We start from the raw sequence: 16,898 nt of genomic DNA, 5'->3' as shown, positions 1-16,898 counted from the left end.
GACTTTGTAAGGGTAGTTAAATTAAATGTTTAAGGGGCAGAAATAACAGCAGAGGATAAGATAAATGAGGTTACTAGTTACATGTGATATGGTGGGATTGAAGACAGATGCAATGGTAAGGCAGCATTCTGCTACTCTTATTGAGGGCAGGCAGCCAAAGTCTTTCTTTAGGGAATAGTCTGCCGATTACTGTACAAACAAATCTCAAGCAAGTAATGAAACTCTGTCGGTATCTGTTGGGGTGGTGTTTAGAAGCAAATCAAATATTTAGTAACTTGGTGGAACAACTTATTGCAGCTGGTCTGATAATGGAGAGGAATGACTGCAGTTATTTAATTTGGGATTGGCATGAGAGGGAGTGACTTACAAGTAGTTTTTCAGTCCTTGGTTATCAGTAGTGGACTACCTGTCTGTGACCAATAAAACATGGGAAAGGAAGAGATTGGAAGCATTTGAAGCCCAGCTGGTTGCTGATAGCCACCATGGCTTTCATTCCACAAAACTGTCACAGTGAATCACCTTTAAGTCCACCTGTCTGTATAAGGCCCTGAATGGTAGTGGAAAAAGTAATGGTTTTTGTTATCTGGGTAACATGAGCTTGGTGTCTGAGTCCAGTGTATAGGTCTATAGCACAAAAAAAGATTCCCCTGAAAGCAAACTGTGCATGAGGGCCAAAGCCAGAATGGGCATAGGCACTGAATTATCCTTTAGCCTCAACGTAAGTTTGCTTGCCAGATCAGAGTTAAGGCACCTGGACAATGCAGGTTGTAAGCAGCTTGTACTGCAGCAGTTCTATTTGAGCTACTTTTTTGTTAAACAGAGTGTTAGTGGGTGTATCTACCCATACACTTTACTGCAAAGATGACTAATTAGCTCTGCAATAAAGTGTCAGCATCTACACATGTGCCTGCATTAGTGTATAGTAAATTAATTAACTCCATTGTTGGACAGTACTGTTTGGCATAAGTACTATCCTATGGCACAGTATTTACGCCACCTCAATGCATGTGTAGATGGTGATGAGGGCTGCTTTACCCATTTTAGCTCCACACTGTAGCACCTTCATGTCCCAGACAGCCTCTCTGCCACGTGGTACTGTGATCGGGAGGCTGGGGCTGACCCCCTGGGCCTGCTGCTAGCTCAGAGCTGCTTCACCCAGGCTCTAACTGCCACAGACTCAGGCGCACGTGTATCTGTTGCATCTGGGAACAGCTGACTCTGGCACTTTTATTGTTCCATGTTAACTGCACATGTAGATGCACCCAGTGTGTAGTACTTTCATGCAATGGCTTTCATGAGCACTAAATTAAAAACAACAGAAGAACCCTCTTTTATCTGTCTGTTACTGTAGTAGACTAAATATGCAAAACTGAAACACTGAGGAGTCAAATTGAATTAGAATAACAATCAAGCTCTCACAATTAAAATGCGACATGCAAACCATTCAAATGGGCTTATTTTACTGCAGGCTTGAATGATAAAGCAATAGCGGAAGCTTGCATCTCTGATGGGGAGAATGAAAATTTACATGTAACATGAAAATGTAAGTAAAAAAAAAAATCTCTATTTCCCAACAAGCAGATGGTAGACTTTATAACATGACCCTTCATTTTGAGCCTGCCATCCTCAGTGAAACAAGTCGGTGGTTTGTAGTAAAATTAAAAGATAGAATATAGCTGATTGAAAGACAACAACATTCAGTCTGTATTGTTGTTATCCATTATTTAACGGTATCACGTGCAATGCTTTGGGGAGTTTGGGCCAGAAACAGGGAGACAGGAAATAAAGTAGAAATGTTATTGAAAGCTCAATAGATTTTAACATCTTGGGTGCTTGATTCTCTGATGACCTGTGAACAGTTAACTTTAGTCATGTCCAGGTTGAGTGTACTGAGATAGAAGGAATGGAAATAAGATACAGAAGATGAGAACAAAAAAGATAACATGTATGTTTATCTCTTCATCTCACTTATATATTCCTGCTATCTGCTTTCTCCTTTCAGCCTGACAGCCCGCTGAAGTCAGCTACTTGGAGACATTTTTCAATTTTGCTTTGCATTCTTTATTCATTCCTAATTCCCATTATAGTCACCAAGAGACAAAATGTAATGGATTGATTTTGCACTCCTCCTATACCAAAAAATCTTTAGTAATTGCTATATTGGGTCCTTGATTTCAACTTCTCTATAACATTTTTAAAAAGTGCACGGAGTTTTGTTAATCCTAACTAACATGCACACCTAGTGCAAACTCATGTAGAATAGTAGTAGGAATAGGTCCATTGATAGCAACAGACCTAATCAACTGAATACAGACTGGAGGCTAAATCCTGACCCCATTAAAGGCAATGACAAAATTCCCACTCATTTAAACAGGGCTAAATCTTGATCACATTAAAGCCAATTGGGACTTTTGCTATTTACAGTTGTGCATATGTCACAGTCATGTTCTTTGATCTGTTGCAAACCTAAACAGAAAAACAAATATCTACATGTATAATTAGCTATTTGCATCTCAGTGGTAACTCCTATGGGGCTAATACACATTGCTATAAGCTTCCGTAAAACATAGATAGGAAGAGCCTTCTTGGAAGAAAAAAATCCATTGTAAATAGAGAACAAATATATAAGAAAGATAATGGTTGGATGTTTTTTGTTTATACAAATGCAATAAACAAGTGGCATTGCTAAAGGTATATCTAGAGTGCATTCAAAAGGTTCATTATTTAAGAAAATCTTATATGTGTCTTATTTTCAAACCCTATAGAGATCTTACTTGCAAAAAATCTAGGGTTTTGTTATACTCTGCACAATCCTTGCTTTCTATAAGGAGTGAGAGCACAACCAATATTATATAGAAAGCTATTTGTTAAAATTCAGAGTCAAATAAATCATACATAGGAATGACATTTATTCATTAATGCTAAAAAATAAGCCCTTGAAACAGCTGGCAGCTTCCTGTGCTCCAGGCAGGTGGTACTAGTGGCAGTTTCCAACAAAGTGGAAGATCCAATAGGGATCAGAGTAAAATCAGATTTTTTTCTCATTTATTTTTAATTAGGATTGAGGCTTTTGAATTTTCACCCATTCCATCTTGCAATGACAAAGACCATTGGGAAACAGATAGCTGAGAACAAGTTGCAGTATTAAACATAAATTATTGGAATGGCTTGGTTTATAACTTGGGTTTTGCAAAGTGCAAAACCTTTTTAGGTATTTTGAAGCATTCCTTTTTAGGCATTCTTGCAAGTCAAAAAAACTACTTAATTATTTGCCTCTGGAAAAAGACAACTGTAGGCATGATACTGCAATGGTGGGTTAAGGTGACTTCAGATTACATGCTCTGCTGAACGGATTAGTTTAAGAACATCCTAAATATTTTTCCAGTATAGGAGCCTTAATGAGTGTCTAACTCAGTAAAGCTGGAGCTCTCAAAAACGAACACAAAAACATCTCAGATGCAGTAAATTTGCAGTTCACTTTCTAAGTTAAATGGGTATCTAGAAAATTGTAAATTAGATTACCAGTGTGGAAGGAACCAACAAGTTTCTGTATGCAATGCATGTCCTAAATGAATTTAGCAAAGATCCTGGGAGAAGTCGGAATAGAAAGTGATAAAAGTTTACTTTATGAAAGTGATTAAGTCTCAGATCCTCCAAATACGTAAGCAGTAAAATCCCATTTAGATGCCTAACTAACAATGATTTCAGTGCAGACATTTCCACTCAAAATTTTACTATTTCAGTAGGACACAGGAACCTAAATAGGAGTGAGGTATTTGAAAACTTTTGCTGGTCCGGAGCTGAGGCTTCTAGGCTTCTTCACCACCTTTGAAACTGCTTACCCAGCATCTTATTTTTCTTTTCCTTTAGCCCCCTCTACATATTACATGCATCACATGATTATTGGGTTAAATGAGCAATTAATTTAGACTGACTACATGTGCAAATTGACTATCGTACCATTAAAAGGTACAGCCAGCTATACAGTTAGAGCTGGAAAACAGGCAATAATTTTATAGTTGGTTTTTACCTGGTTTTAATTTGCATGTGTAGCAGAATCTCCCCTTGTGCCTGGTGCTGACAGGGTTCCCAGGCTCAAGGTGCAATATGTGAGGGGACTTTCAGTTTCAGCAGTGCTCCACCCTTTTTGGTATGGTTCTACATTGAAAAGTGCTTTTGTAAATGTGGCAGCTACTACTCAACTGATCTGTTTTCTGGGTATACTCAGAAGCTGCCTACCAAGTGGACAGAGCCCTTACTCTGCATTCAATTCAGGGCCATGTTCCACATTAAACTTAGGAGGTGCTAACTGCACTTAAATGTGAGCATCCACACTTTCAAACAGTAAAACATGTTACGTGCCATTGTATCATCATAAAGTTACGACTTTTTGTGGGAGAAGTATCTCCAGGTTATATTCAGTAACATATGAACAGCTGTTGTCAGACTGCTCCACAGAGATAATATGAGTTCAAGATTCTGGTGTGGTGCAGGGGCTGAGACCCACAATCAGTTGGTTGTAGGTCCCAGCTCTCACACTGCACCAAAACTGGTTCAAGATTCCTGTGCAGTGTTGGAGCTGGGACTGACCATCAGCAGAGGCCCAGCTGACTCTACGGATCCAGTGGCACAAATGGCCCCCTCTCCTGTGCTTCCCTCTGTGTGCTACCAGTGGCAGACACCTGGCTCATGCAAGCATGCCAGAGGCAGGCAATCCCAGACTGGGCAGCAGTGGACACTGAATGGGGACGGCACAGGCTCCAAGCACTAGGCTTGCATATTATGGGCAGACATGTGAGCTGAGGCACCCGTTGCCAGCATCAGTGTTGGGACAGCAGTGGGGGGTGGGTCACAGCCAGGTCCAGCCCTGTCCAGAGTGGCCTGAAATTGTACCAAACATTACCGAGCAAGTGCTCTGAACATGTTCTAACTTTTTAATACAGCACCATAATGCTTCCTATGATCTAAATAAAACATGCTAAGTGTCCCATGTAACAAGGAACACACATGCTTAGCATCAGGTATGTTAATAATCTTGGCAAAAGTCCCACTAAAGTCAATGGAACCATTTGTGCTTATAGTTAAACAGGTCCTTGCATGTTTACAGAATTTTGTTGTTAAATGAGATCCAGCTGAAGCTCATTTATATATTCTAATTAGAAAACTGCAATGTTGCCTTACTATGGCAGAAGGCCACCTCTGTTTTCCCAAAAACTGTTCTATGTGACAATTTGGTTAACCTGGTCCCTGCAGAGAGCAGACATCCCATCTCTTTAGGTAACCCTGAGTTGGATACATTCCTGAGGGAGGGGGGAAACCTGCTCCCTCTGCCTGTGTGACTGGTATCACATACCTGGGTGGGAGGCTTAGATTCCATATTTTGCTAAGCAATGCCAATCTGACTGGAAGGGGGCTAGAGACCCTGACAGTCTACCTGGCAATCAGTGATGCATTTCAAATTGGTTGGCTGGCAGCCAACAGGTGCTGGCTTCCACTGGACCAGGTAAATGAGGTCATAAGGTTTATATAAGTTAAGGACTGCTCAGGAGGAGATGCAGACGCCATGATGAAAAAACTCAGAGAGAGAAGCTGGACCATCTAGAACTTGCTCTCTCTCTTGAAACATATGGACACACTATGAACAGCCGGCCTTCGGAGAGAATCTCCACCTGCCTCTGGATGATACCCTGAGATCTAACTAGATATATAGCTTGCGGTAACTCAGATGCATGATGAAAGGCTACCTAGCCATGCCAGTTTGCTCTATGGGATTTCTCTGATATCTCTCTACCCTGTACCCTATTCCAAATCTACTTCTTCTAAGCAATAAAGTTCTCCTTTATACCTAGTGTGGGAGACTTATTGGGAGAGGAGCTAGATTATACCTTGGGGTCCCCTTGGTTCGGCTGACTAAGGGAGACCACTATTTGTGGTTCAGACTAAGGGAAGCACCCCATGTTCTTGCAGTGAGTCAGACACTCTCAAGGACTACTAGGCCTGTGTTTCCCAGGGGTCACAGAGCCAGGATCAGTCCAGACCCTGGGTGATGGTGGCGTAACCCCCAGACTAGCAGGTGTGCTCCAGGAAGGGGGTCAGCCAGACGTGAGGTGCCCCCAGGGAGGCATTTGGAGTCTGGAAGGTGGTCAGGCACAGTGAGGTGGATGGCTCAGCACAGGAGCAGCCCCTACTGGCCCACCACACTCACCATCATGTGTATTAAGCCCCCTGAATTTCAAAATGGGCGTGGGGACACTTGAACTTAATCTCATCGAATAAGCTTTAGTTAAAGTGCCTCCATGGCCATTTTGAAATGACAGGGGGAGGGGGAAGGGTTAATACACCTGACAATCAGCTTTTAAATTAAACTGGCTGTCCATGAACTAGTAATTAAAATGTACCCCCTGACCTTCGAACATGCATATAGGTATCCTTAGGGTGCATATACACATGCAGTGAGACTGCTCCAATGCACTGTAATTACAGTACATCAGAGAAGACTCAATTAATTGAGTGGTAATTATCATGCTCCAGCACACTCCAGCATCATGTGCATCAGTGTCCCCATGCGGAAAAATGGTGGCAGGGATGCTTTTACTAAAGCTCATTCAATTAGCTTTAAGGCATCCCCGCTTCCATTTTTCAGCACAGGGATGCTAATACATGTGATCTTCTGGGTGTTTTAATTAGAGTGGCTCTTGGAACTGATCTAATTAAAGCACTCCCCCTCCCCGCATCGTATAAATGCTAGGGCTGTTGGAAACAGCATTGTTCTGTTTCAACTTCTGTTTCACTATTTCAAAGGAACACTATTTCATTTTGCTGTTTTGAAGCACTGTTTTGTTTCATTTTGTCAAAACTGTTTTCCTCTTTTGATGCTGTTTTGACACATTTTGATGTTTCACCCATAGGCTATAATGGGGAATCATGCAAATGCCTATAACTTTGTAATTTCTTGTCTGTTTGAATAAAAAGAGGAGGGAGGGTAGCCCCTGCTGAGGCCACAAAGCCTGTCAAGTTTAAAGGAGATAGATGCAGGTGTTTCTGGGAAACTGCACCTCAAACTGTTCAGAGCAAAACTCATGTCACATGTAAGTGTGAAGGCACAGGGAGGTGAAAACAGTAGGTATAGTAGACCCTTCAGAGGTCATGAAGCGTGTCAAGTTTCAAGGAGATAGGTGCAGGGGTTTCTGGGAAACCTCACCTCAAGCTGCTGACAAGCAAAACTCGTGACGTGTGACTGTGTGTGTGAGTGAAGGTGCGCCCTCACTGGCACTAGAGCCTCTGCATGACACAGTAGTGTACCCCAGTGAGGTCTTCTCCCCTACAGCCTCATCGCAGTCCATCACTTTAAATAACAACAGGTAAGTAAGCAGCACAGTAGCACCAGCAGCATCTCAGGCAGCCAAACTGTCACAGAGCTTTTCTTTCCTTTCCTGTAAAAGATTCTTTTCCAGCAGCTGTCAGAGAACTCTCCCTGCCAGCCCCAGCCCTGGGGTTTAGATGTGCCAGAGCCCTGCCTCCTTTCAGTCAGCTGACTGGGGACAGGTGCTATAGGTTATAGCCATGTTGGTCTAAGGACATGACACTGGCAGACAAAGTTCTTTGGGTCAATTCGATATCTTTTAGTAGACAAACTGAATAGTTGGAGAAATATATCTTAGCAGGCCTTTGGGTTGAAAAACCCTTTGTCAGGCTGAGGAAGCACCTGCAGTTGATGTGTGTGCTGTTCCTGGATGGAAAGAATAGTGAAGAAGCCAGAGGCTGGCCTGCAATGAAGGCAAGAAAGCCAGTCAGTGAAAATGAAAATGGAGGCATCAGGGGGTGAGGGACAGTTTTGGGGGGGTGGGAAGAGGGATGTAGCAGGTAAAAGTGGAGGGGCACATGGGGAGTCAGATGTCTGGCAGGTTGTAGTGTGTCAGAATTCCAGTGTCTACACTGAGTTCATCAATTTCTATACCTAGGAGGTTGGTGAAGTGCATCCCCATGGGCTCGTCTGTGAAAAGTGGTTTGTAAATTCAAACAAGCACTGAAGCTCGCTAACTTCATCACCAGAAGCCAACTTTCTACAGCCCAAAATACACCAAATGGATTCAGAACATTCCATGACAAAACGTTCAAAACTTGCCAACAATATCTCCAGTATGGAGATATCTTCACAATACATATCTCCATCAGGGCACTTGGTGCCCTGATGGAAAATACATAGGAGACACCAAGTAACAACTGCGCACCATAATAGGTGCACACCAAAAATCTATCCAAGACAAGAACATCCAACTACCTGTCTCCAATCTCTCAGGCCAGATCCTCAAAGGGAATTTACAAGCCGCCTCAGTGGTGCCTCCTTCAGCTGCCTCACCAATGCCTGCAAGTCTGGTGACAGCAGCTTGCCCCAGCCAGGAACATTGATCCCCTGGAACTTCTCCATTTGGTTCTGAAGTTCCCTTACTACAGGGAACACCTGGATAAGGAGGGCAGTGCCAGCATTGAGGCTCCCGGTGGCCTCAAGGAAGGGTTTGAGGACCACCAAGATCTGGGAGATATTATCCCATTCAGTTCTGTTAAGGGCACTGCTGATCCCAATCTCCCCAAGCAAGGCCATCTCATGGATCGCCTTCTGTTGCTCCACCAGCCTCTCAATATCAGGTATGTGGAGTTCCACCAAGTATCCATATCCTGAATGATTTTGTGCTGCAGGATGTTCAGCTCTGCCTGTTTGTCCCACAGCATCTTGCCCGCCTTGATGGTCTGGTGGAAGTAGCCTGCCACCTTCCTGCACTTGGAAATGAGCTTGCTGGTGGTGCTGGTGCCACTGTCCTGCTAAAGGTAGTGCATGCAGGTACTTGGTATGATGGGGCCATGAGCCACCTGAACCCTGGCTGCTCAACTAGGGAAAAGGGCTGGCCATCCACAGCGAGCATCTACCCAGTGCTCTTGTTGATCTCACTCACCTTTACAATGTGCCCCCATTTCTGTCTGCCACTCCAGGGTGGCCTGCCTCTGCTTTGGGGGATGGGGACTTTGGAGCAAGAGGGGGGCTTCTTTAAGGGCATGCTTCCGCTAGTTTCAGGCTGAGGAGGAGCTAGGGCAAGGGGATAGTGCCTGTGGAGATGCATCAGCATTCCCTGTTTTGTTCCTTTGAACCAGCTGGTTTTGGCTCACCTGTGCAGGCAGATAGCATATGTAGGATCATCTGCCAGCTCAAAATGATCCCAGACCACACTACCCACTCGCTTCTGGGGTGTGGGTGCATGTGCAGATACTGCCTTTCCCTTTCCTCAGCAGGCAGAGGCACAGCAACTGGAGAAGCGGACCCAGCTGAGCCACTGGCCTCCACAACCTCTACCTCAACCTCCTCCAAAGTGCCTTCTGGGGAAGGAGACCTGGCTCTGGGGAAACTTGAGGGGTATGGAGCACAAACTCAGATGATTTCCCCTCCTTCACCAGACTTTCCCTTGGTATGGCACTCAGCTCCAGCTCTTCCTCTGGCAATGGAAGGCTTAGCATGGGGAGTGAAATGGGGGTGGAGGAGACTGTCATGCTGGTGCTGGTGCTTGTTGTTGTGGTGGTGGTGGGGGCGGTTATGGCTGGTGCTCTTGGAGGGGATGTAGACTTGGGCAGTGGCACTGCTCTCCTCTCCTTCCTGCCAGTAGAACCGGAAGCCTCATGTCTGCTAGTTGTGGGAAAGAGGCTGTGTCTCAGTTTGGGAGGGTGTGCGGGGACTTCCAGCTCTCCTTCTACCCTGTCTTCCACACCTCCCTGAGGGCTTGCCAGCTGCTGTTCCAGCACACTTCATAGTGGATTTCATAGTGAGTTTGGTGTGCTGGAAAATCTGTGTTTCCTTATGTAATGTAATCTGTATTTATGTAATACATATATATAATTGTATGCCTGTATTTATGTAATGTATGTATGCATTTATGTAATAAATAAAATATATAAATGTATGTATGTGTCTAATGTGCTTCCAGGTCATCATCAGGGAGCCTCAGCCTGGCTGCAGCCATGGCTGACTGAGCTGTACTGCCACAGCGTCCCTATCTGTAGTGAATAATTTTGGGGTACGCTGTTGTACATGGGTATTTCTCCAAATTGGATTAATGATTGTTATGGTTAGCATCTGTTTACAGCTGATATTAAGCTACTATGCTACATCATTTATATATTTGTAAATGACATGTGGCTTGACATAAGTTATATTTTATGCTGTAGAATCTACATATTTAATGAGTCATCAGCTGGTTTATCGACAAGTGTAGCCAGTTTGATTAGTCAATGGCTAGTTCTTTCATCTTAGGTTAAGAAGCCTTGTTGAAAGGTAGTGAGAGGTGTTAACCTCAAATAAGGTGGTTACATTCCAAAAGAAAAAGCCCTTAATAGGGAAAAGCTATTAGCCAGACCAGGCACCCAGGAAGAAGGGACTATATCATTCAGAGATCCAAATTTTTCACTTTCTTGAATACAATGAAAGAATAACTAAGGAAACATGATTAGAGGTTTATCTGTCAACAAGATCAACCTTATGCAAGGATATGTATATTACTGTCCTCCTTGGATACAGTATTCAAGGAAGACAGGTTTCTATCTAGAAACAAAATTGAATGCAAAGAATATAAATATTTCTGTCCTTGAACAGAATGGGATAGATAAGGGAGTATTGAGAGTTGGGCGATTTAATCAGGAAGCCCTGAGAGGAATGTTTTGTTCAGGACATCAAGTCAGACAAGACTCACCAAGTCTGTGAAAAGAGAAAGGCCACAAGCTAGGCTAGATGGTGGAATCATCTGTGGATAGCAATGAGTGTATTTAAGAAGTCAGCTGGACTCTGAGACTACCAAGAGAATGTTGCAGTTAGAAAGTAACAATAACTGATTTCTGATTTTATTTCCTGGTACCTTTGTCTCCAAACCTTACTGATTCTTTCTCTGCTTTGTTACATGTCCTTCTGTCTTATGTAATAAAGCTTTTGAGATGCTGACAATTACAGGTGTACCATTTCTATAGAGACAGCAGATCCTCAATATTTTGCAAATCGGGGGTGAAATCCCATAAAGCTTCCTCTACTAGAGCTGCTAGGTCTGATCAGGGGCTGGGGAAAATGCAATTTGCTGGGGGTGAGGAGTTTCTTAAAAGGTAAAATCTAGTCTGCTCCCTGAAGGCATGTAGGAGAACAGTGAGGAGAGGCTTGGGGATCTGGGGTCACCCTAACACTGTTTATCACAGTATCTAAAATGGGATACATGTGCATTCACTCATAAAAGAACAGCACTTCAGCCTTTACCACACAGTCTCTTTCCAGAGGGGTAATAGATTTTAAATCGCAAGTATGCCTAAAGCAGTAGTTCTCAACTTTTTTAGACTTAAGGCACCCCTTAGAAAATGCCAGCTCTTAGTTTTCACTCACTTTGTGTTTGCAGAAAAGTAACAGAGCATTTTTGTTGCAAATAATTCAGAAATGTCAAGATGTATTTAACACTATGGATTCCTATTTCAAATCTCTGGGTTAACCTTGTGAAACAATGTTTGCACACCTAACTGCTAACATTGTATGGCACCCTTGAAATGATCTCAAGGCACCCCAGGGTATCCTGGCTCCTTAGTTGAGAATCACTAGTCTAGAGTGATCTGTATTATTTTGTTTATTTTTATCCATTTTCAGTCTCCATTTCCCCAGCCACCGTCATTGAAACTATAGATTAACTTGAATCATCATATCAATTTCATTAGCCTTTCCCATATTGTAATAATGATCCCAACAATTAATATCTCTGAAATTTATTACCTGGATCTATTGTATTGTCTGCATTTCTCTGACTTCGGCTTGCCAGGCTTGCGGTAACATCTGCTGTCACTTTTTTTCCTGTAGCTGGTTTCTTTGGAACCTGTTTCATCTGCTTTTGAAGTCTGGTAATATTGCTCATTGCATCAGCCATATATTTGTCTACATACCAAGTTAAATTGGTTAGGATAGTCACTGCTTTTATTTCAAGTACAGATTCTGTGAGCTCTTTCAAGCCTCTCTGCAGCAATGGGATATCTGGCTGAGCAAGTTTAATTAACTGGGGTACACTGGAATTCACCTTTTGGATGTTGACAGAGGCATCCTTACATAGTGCCCAAGCATCATACACAGTCTTATTTAAGAGGGGGATAGCATTTGAGAAACGGATAGACTTGGCTTCCAGCGCTTTGATCCTAGAGCTCAGTGACAGAAGCTGAAGAGTGACCATTTGGTCTCTCTCTGTCACTGCAACTTGGTTTTTTTTCAGTGAAAGACAATTGCTTGTCAAAATCTTGGTCATTTTTGATTCCACACTCTGTAAACGAACTCCGTGGTCTCTGGAATCTTCCATTGAGTGGACCAGCTTTTCTTCCAGGAGACTGATATCTCGGTGGTGCTCATCTACTTTTAATGATGTTCTGTTTAAAATTTGGTAAACTTTTCTGATGTCAGCCATAATTCCCTTCTCCAGTTCTTCGTATGGATGATCTGAAAGGGTTTCAGTTACTTCTGAAGCATATTGATACCTCCCCTTGTCACTGAACAGTATTTGAAGGGACTCATTAAACTTCAGGAACTGAGGAATGAATGATAAAATGCTATCCAACTTCTCAGCATTGCCACAACAGGCCTCAGTTTCTTTTTTTAGAGCACTTAGTGAGTCCTTCAGTACATAGTTATCCTGAACAGTGTCAACAGCATTATTTATAATTATCATGGTGTTATTTAAGCCATCTTCTATTTCCATAAAGCATTCATTAATACGTCGCTCAAAGACTTCTTCACGGATTTGAGCTTCACTTTTAAGTGCCACCTGGCTTTTGGTAAGTTCTTTGATGATAGAGCTCAGATTATTAACAACTGTTGTTAGGTTTTCTAACTTCCTACTAACTGTTTCTGTTTCAATTTGCTGTTCGTACTCTGCTGTCAAGCTGAATGGTGCTCCCTGCTCAATCAAGGGTTGGAGGATCTCCATATCATAACACAAATCATTAATCTGCTCATTCATTTTATCCATCTTGTTGTCCAGTGGAAGGAGTATGTTAGAGAGGGTTTTGTTTAAGACATGCACATTCTGTTCTGCACCCTTCATCTGTGTTTGAAAATCCTTCCTGCACTTTGACAAGATGTCTTCACCTGCTTGATAAGCAGTCTCTCTCTGAATCTCTAATGTAACAGTGAGATTGCTGATCTTGCTATCTTGGACTCTGAAGTTGTCATATAGCTGCAATACCATAAGGTCCTGTTTCTTCACTTTCTCATGAAGAATGGACATATAGTTTGCGATTGTATCATTCATTGATGTATCTACAGAAAGGATATTTTGATCTGATTCTGATTCACCCAATAACAGTTGTTCATGCACCTCTTTCAGCTGAGTAAGAGTCTTATTCAGAGAGTCATAGTAAATGATGCTTCTTGACTGCTCATACTTCAAGTCACCCTCTAAGGATTTTTGCTTCACTTGTAGGTCTTTGATGGGCTTGTCACAAACAAGGACAATTTCCTCTTCCATCTGTACTATTTGGTTCTTCAGTTCCAGGATTTCAGTCTTTGTTAGCTGGCTTTCTTTCAAGACAATTTTTTGGTGGCTGTCGTTCAGATGTTTGACTAGCTCTTTTGTGCTCTCCAGGTCCTCTGATAAACTAGACATAGTCTTGAAAATTTGTGCCACAGTCTCTTGCACTTCACTTTGGAAGACTTTAAACTGCTCTCTGACAATATCTTTGACCAGTTCACTAATACTTGTAGATTTGAGACCTTAAAGAAGAGGGGAAAAAAGTAAGTAATCAAGACATGTTTTAATTACATCCAGCATTCTTTCATTGCATGAACACTCACAAGGTGTCATGTGAAACTGAATGTCATAGTAGCTCGTATCCAGGCATCTGCCTATCTATAGATAGTATAGAGGTGATCTCAGTCCTGCCCCTATTGATGTCAGTTGAGTTTCATAGGTGCAATGTCACACCCTTAACATTAATTTGGTAGCTAACATGAAGTCAAGCCTGAAAGATGTCTATCACTTCTACAGGCAGGTAGTGGGTATAGTAACTTTGACCTAATTTTTTTACATCAAAATAGATAAATAGCTATGATGGACTGAGAGAGTAAAGGAATTTCTTAATTTGGTAGCCCCATATTCAGCAAGAGAGACATTTTTGAGTTTGTGCAGTTGGTCTCTGAGAGATTTATCTTTTCACTCAACCACCACTTTTGGAAGGGTAGGGGGAAAAAGAGCTGTTTTACCCTAGCTATGTTGGCTCAAAAGAGGGAGAAATAAAGAAAATAAATAAAAACCTTCCTGTCAGGTGTGGCAAGTGTGGAGATGAAATATTATTGCATGAAAGAAAGGGAGTCAATACTCAGAGGATGAGTCTTTCTAACTCTTCATACAGGTATGTCACATATGAAACATAGGCAGGCTAGGTAGCACTGAAAAGGTAGTCATTTTACAGCTTTCACCTTTATCTTTTCATTAAGATACCTTTTGAAGTTTTAACAGACTTCCCAGAAGTATCAAGACAGGCTACATTGGAATTAAACTAGGAATAAATTTGGCCTGAAGAATAACATAAAGACAATATTGACAGATAGCCATTACTTCTCCAGGCAAGGAGTGGGTACAATAACTGACCTAAATTTTGCATCAAAATGTAGGTAAGTAGTTCTGCTGGGCTGAAAGGAGTTTCTTAAGCTTGTTCTGAAATATAAGTCCCTAAATCTAGCAAGTCAAATAAAAAGAAACTATTATGGCCTACAAAATACATACATGAGATCCTAGGAACACTGCAGCCTGCTTGCTGTACAGTGGTTAAATTCTGTTACTTTTACTGTTGGTCGATAATGATAGTCAATTCTCTGCCTAGAACACTTAAGGTAATGGCAAGAGATTCCTCTGTTAGTTTCCTCTGTCTTCATCCTGAGCCATTAACCTCCCATGTCCCTGCTATTGTCAGGATGTTATTGCTTCATCTCTAAAACAGCATAGCAAATTCGAAAATCTTAGCTGAAAATACATATTCAGCAAGTGACAGTAAAATCCAGGAAGCAAGCCAATAACAGCCAACTGTTTGCACATGCCTCTGCAACTTCTGAAAATTATTTGGGCAGCAGGGGTTCAACAAGGATTCAAAATGAAAATATTTCATTCAGCAAGTCTCTCCGCATGGCATGCTTTTTTTTTTTTGCTTTTTTTTTTTTTTTTAAGAAAACCCACTTGAATTGTGTGTGTGATTCCAGCTGAAAAGAGAGCCAGCCAAATTGGTAATAGAAGCTTTTCAGGAAGTAAAAATGGGCCCTGCCCTACATTGTATCTGCCAAAATGGACAGAAAACACCTCTGGTGCTTTAAGGAAAAAGCTCTCAATAGTTGAGCCACTGGCTTTTTCAAGTTAAGAGATATAATAGAGAGGAGATGTAATATTTTTAAGAACCTAGAAATATACCACTGAAAAAAGGGACTGATTTTTTTTTTTTCTGGAAACGCACTTGCTTATGTATCATGTATACAGATATCAGGTGATTTTTACACACGGAATAAAAGAGCAGAAATATAAAATTGAGCAGCTCCTTTCTCTTCCTTTTTAAAACACACAAATCTCTTTCAACCAGACAGCTGGACGTTTATGTAGTACATTGTTGGTTAAGCCCTAGACACAGCTCTGCTCTATCAGCAAAGTTAGGGAAGATCCTGAGGACCCCTTGGTTTCTGAAGTGAAAACTGAAGTTGTCATTTAAGAAAAAAATTCTTTACATGGATACAAAGTGTGTTCCTTATGTCCACTCCCATGCTATTCCTGGTGCTTTGTTTTTTCAAAGTGTTCTGTAATGTTAAGAGAAGCAAGGGAGCGAAGAAGAGTATAATGGACAAGAAGATATAGTCAGCTCTCTTTACCTAAGTAGAGTGATCTTTAGTTAATAATGGAAAGGCCACTTTAAAATTTGGTGCTCAGTAGGGGCTAAACTGTGCCCTTATCTAACAGGGACCAGAGCTGTAAATCTTGTTTCCACATCCACCCCTCCAGAAATTTGTATCTAGTATGGAGCAGAGACCTTACTCTTCAGATGGACTTCCCATGAACAAATGGGTAGAGACTAATGAAATGGATGACCCTTTGTTCTGTATTCCCATTATTGGCTGACCAAGATAGCTGGCCCGACATGAAGCAAGAAGCAGTCTGTACCCTGTTAGGGTTGACTGTAACTTACTTCAGTCTAGAGAGAGGAGGGTAGGAACTGTGCCTCAAAAGGGTGTCTATTAGGGCTGTGCAAAGCTTCGGTGGCTGATTCAATTTGGCGGAGTTTTGGCCCAATTTGGCAGCTGAATCTCCAAATCTGAATCAAATCAGGAGACCCTGTAATCTCTCTGAATCGAATTGGAACCCTCTGAATTGATTTGGAGAGATTTGAAAAGATGCAACGATTTGGACATAGACACAGCTTTACATGTTTTTTTTCTACATACCTCAAGGTACCAGGTAACTCACGAATGCCGAGATGGTGGGGAGGATGGAGCGTCCCACGGGAGTGCGGGGAGGTGGGGGGAGGAGTCCCCAGTGGCGGACCCAGAAGTGGACCAGAAAGATGTCCGTTCTACTTCCGGGTCTACTGCAGAGTGTACGGGGACCACCCCTCCCTGGGTCGGCAACTGGTGCCTCCTGGGTCTGGGGGGGCACCCAGGGGTCCCCCACGGCTGATAGCTGAGCTGGGGAGCTGCAGGGAGGAGGGTCCTGCAACCCTCTGGTCCATTTCTGGGTCCATTGCTGAGCAGGCAGAGCCCCTCCCCCATGCTCCTGTGGGACACTCCATCTGCCCCACCATCTCAGCATTCATGAGCCATGCCTGGTACCTCAAGGTATGTAGAAAAAATATCTAAAGCTGTGTCTATGGCCAAA

At 42.4% G+C, this 16,898-nt stretch overlaps 1 protein-coding gene across 2 annotated transcripts in view; it reads right to left on the bottom strand.

The window, feature by feature from the left end:
- The window catches only part of MMRN1 (multimerin 1), a 70,164-nt gene that overhangs the window by 10,849 nt on the left and 42,417 nt on the right, over positions 1–16,898 (bottom strand). For both annotated transcript variants that reach the window (XM_090037071.1, XM_090037072.1), the window contains exon 6: positions 11,783–13,762. In XM_090037071.1, the coding sequence (XP_089893197.1) occupies positions 11,783–13,762 (1,980 nt within the window). The remainder of the gene's footprint in view (positions 1–11,782; positions 13,763–16,898) is intronic.

This window comes from Crocodylus siamensis, chromosome 2, assembly GCF_052110815.1.
Source record: "Crocodylus siamensis isolate JL-2025a chromosome 2, ASM5211081v1, whole genome shotgun sequence".
NCBI lineage: Eukaryota > Metazoa > Chordata > Crocodylia > Crocodylidae > Crocodylus > Crocodylus siamensis.
The sequence above is the reverse complement of the archived record's forward strand: the minus strand, read 5'-3'. Positions and strand labels throughout refer to the sequence as shown.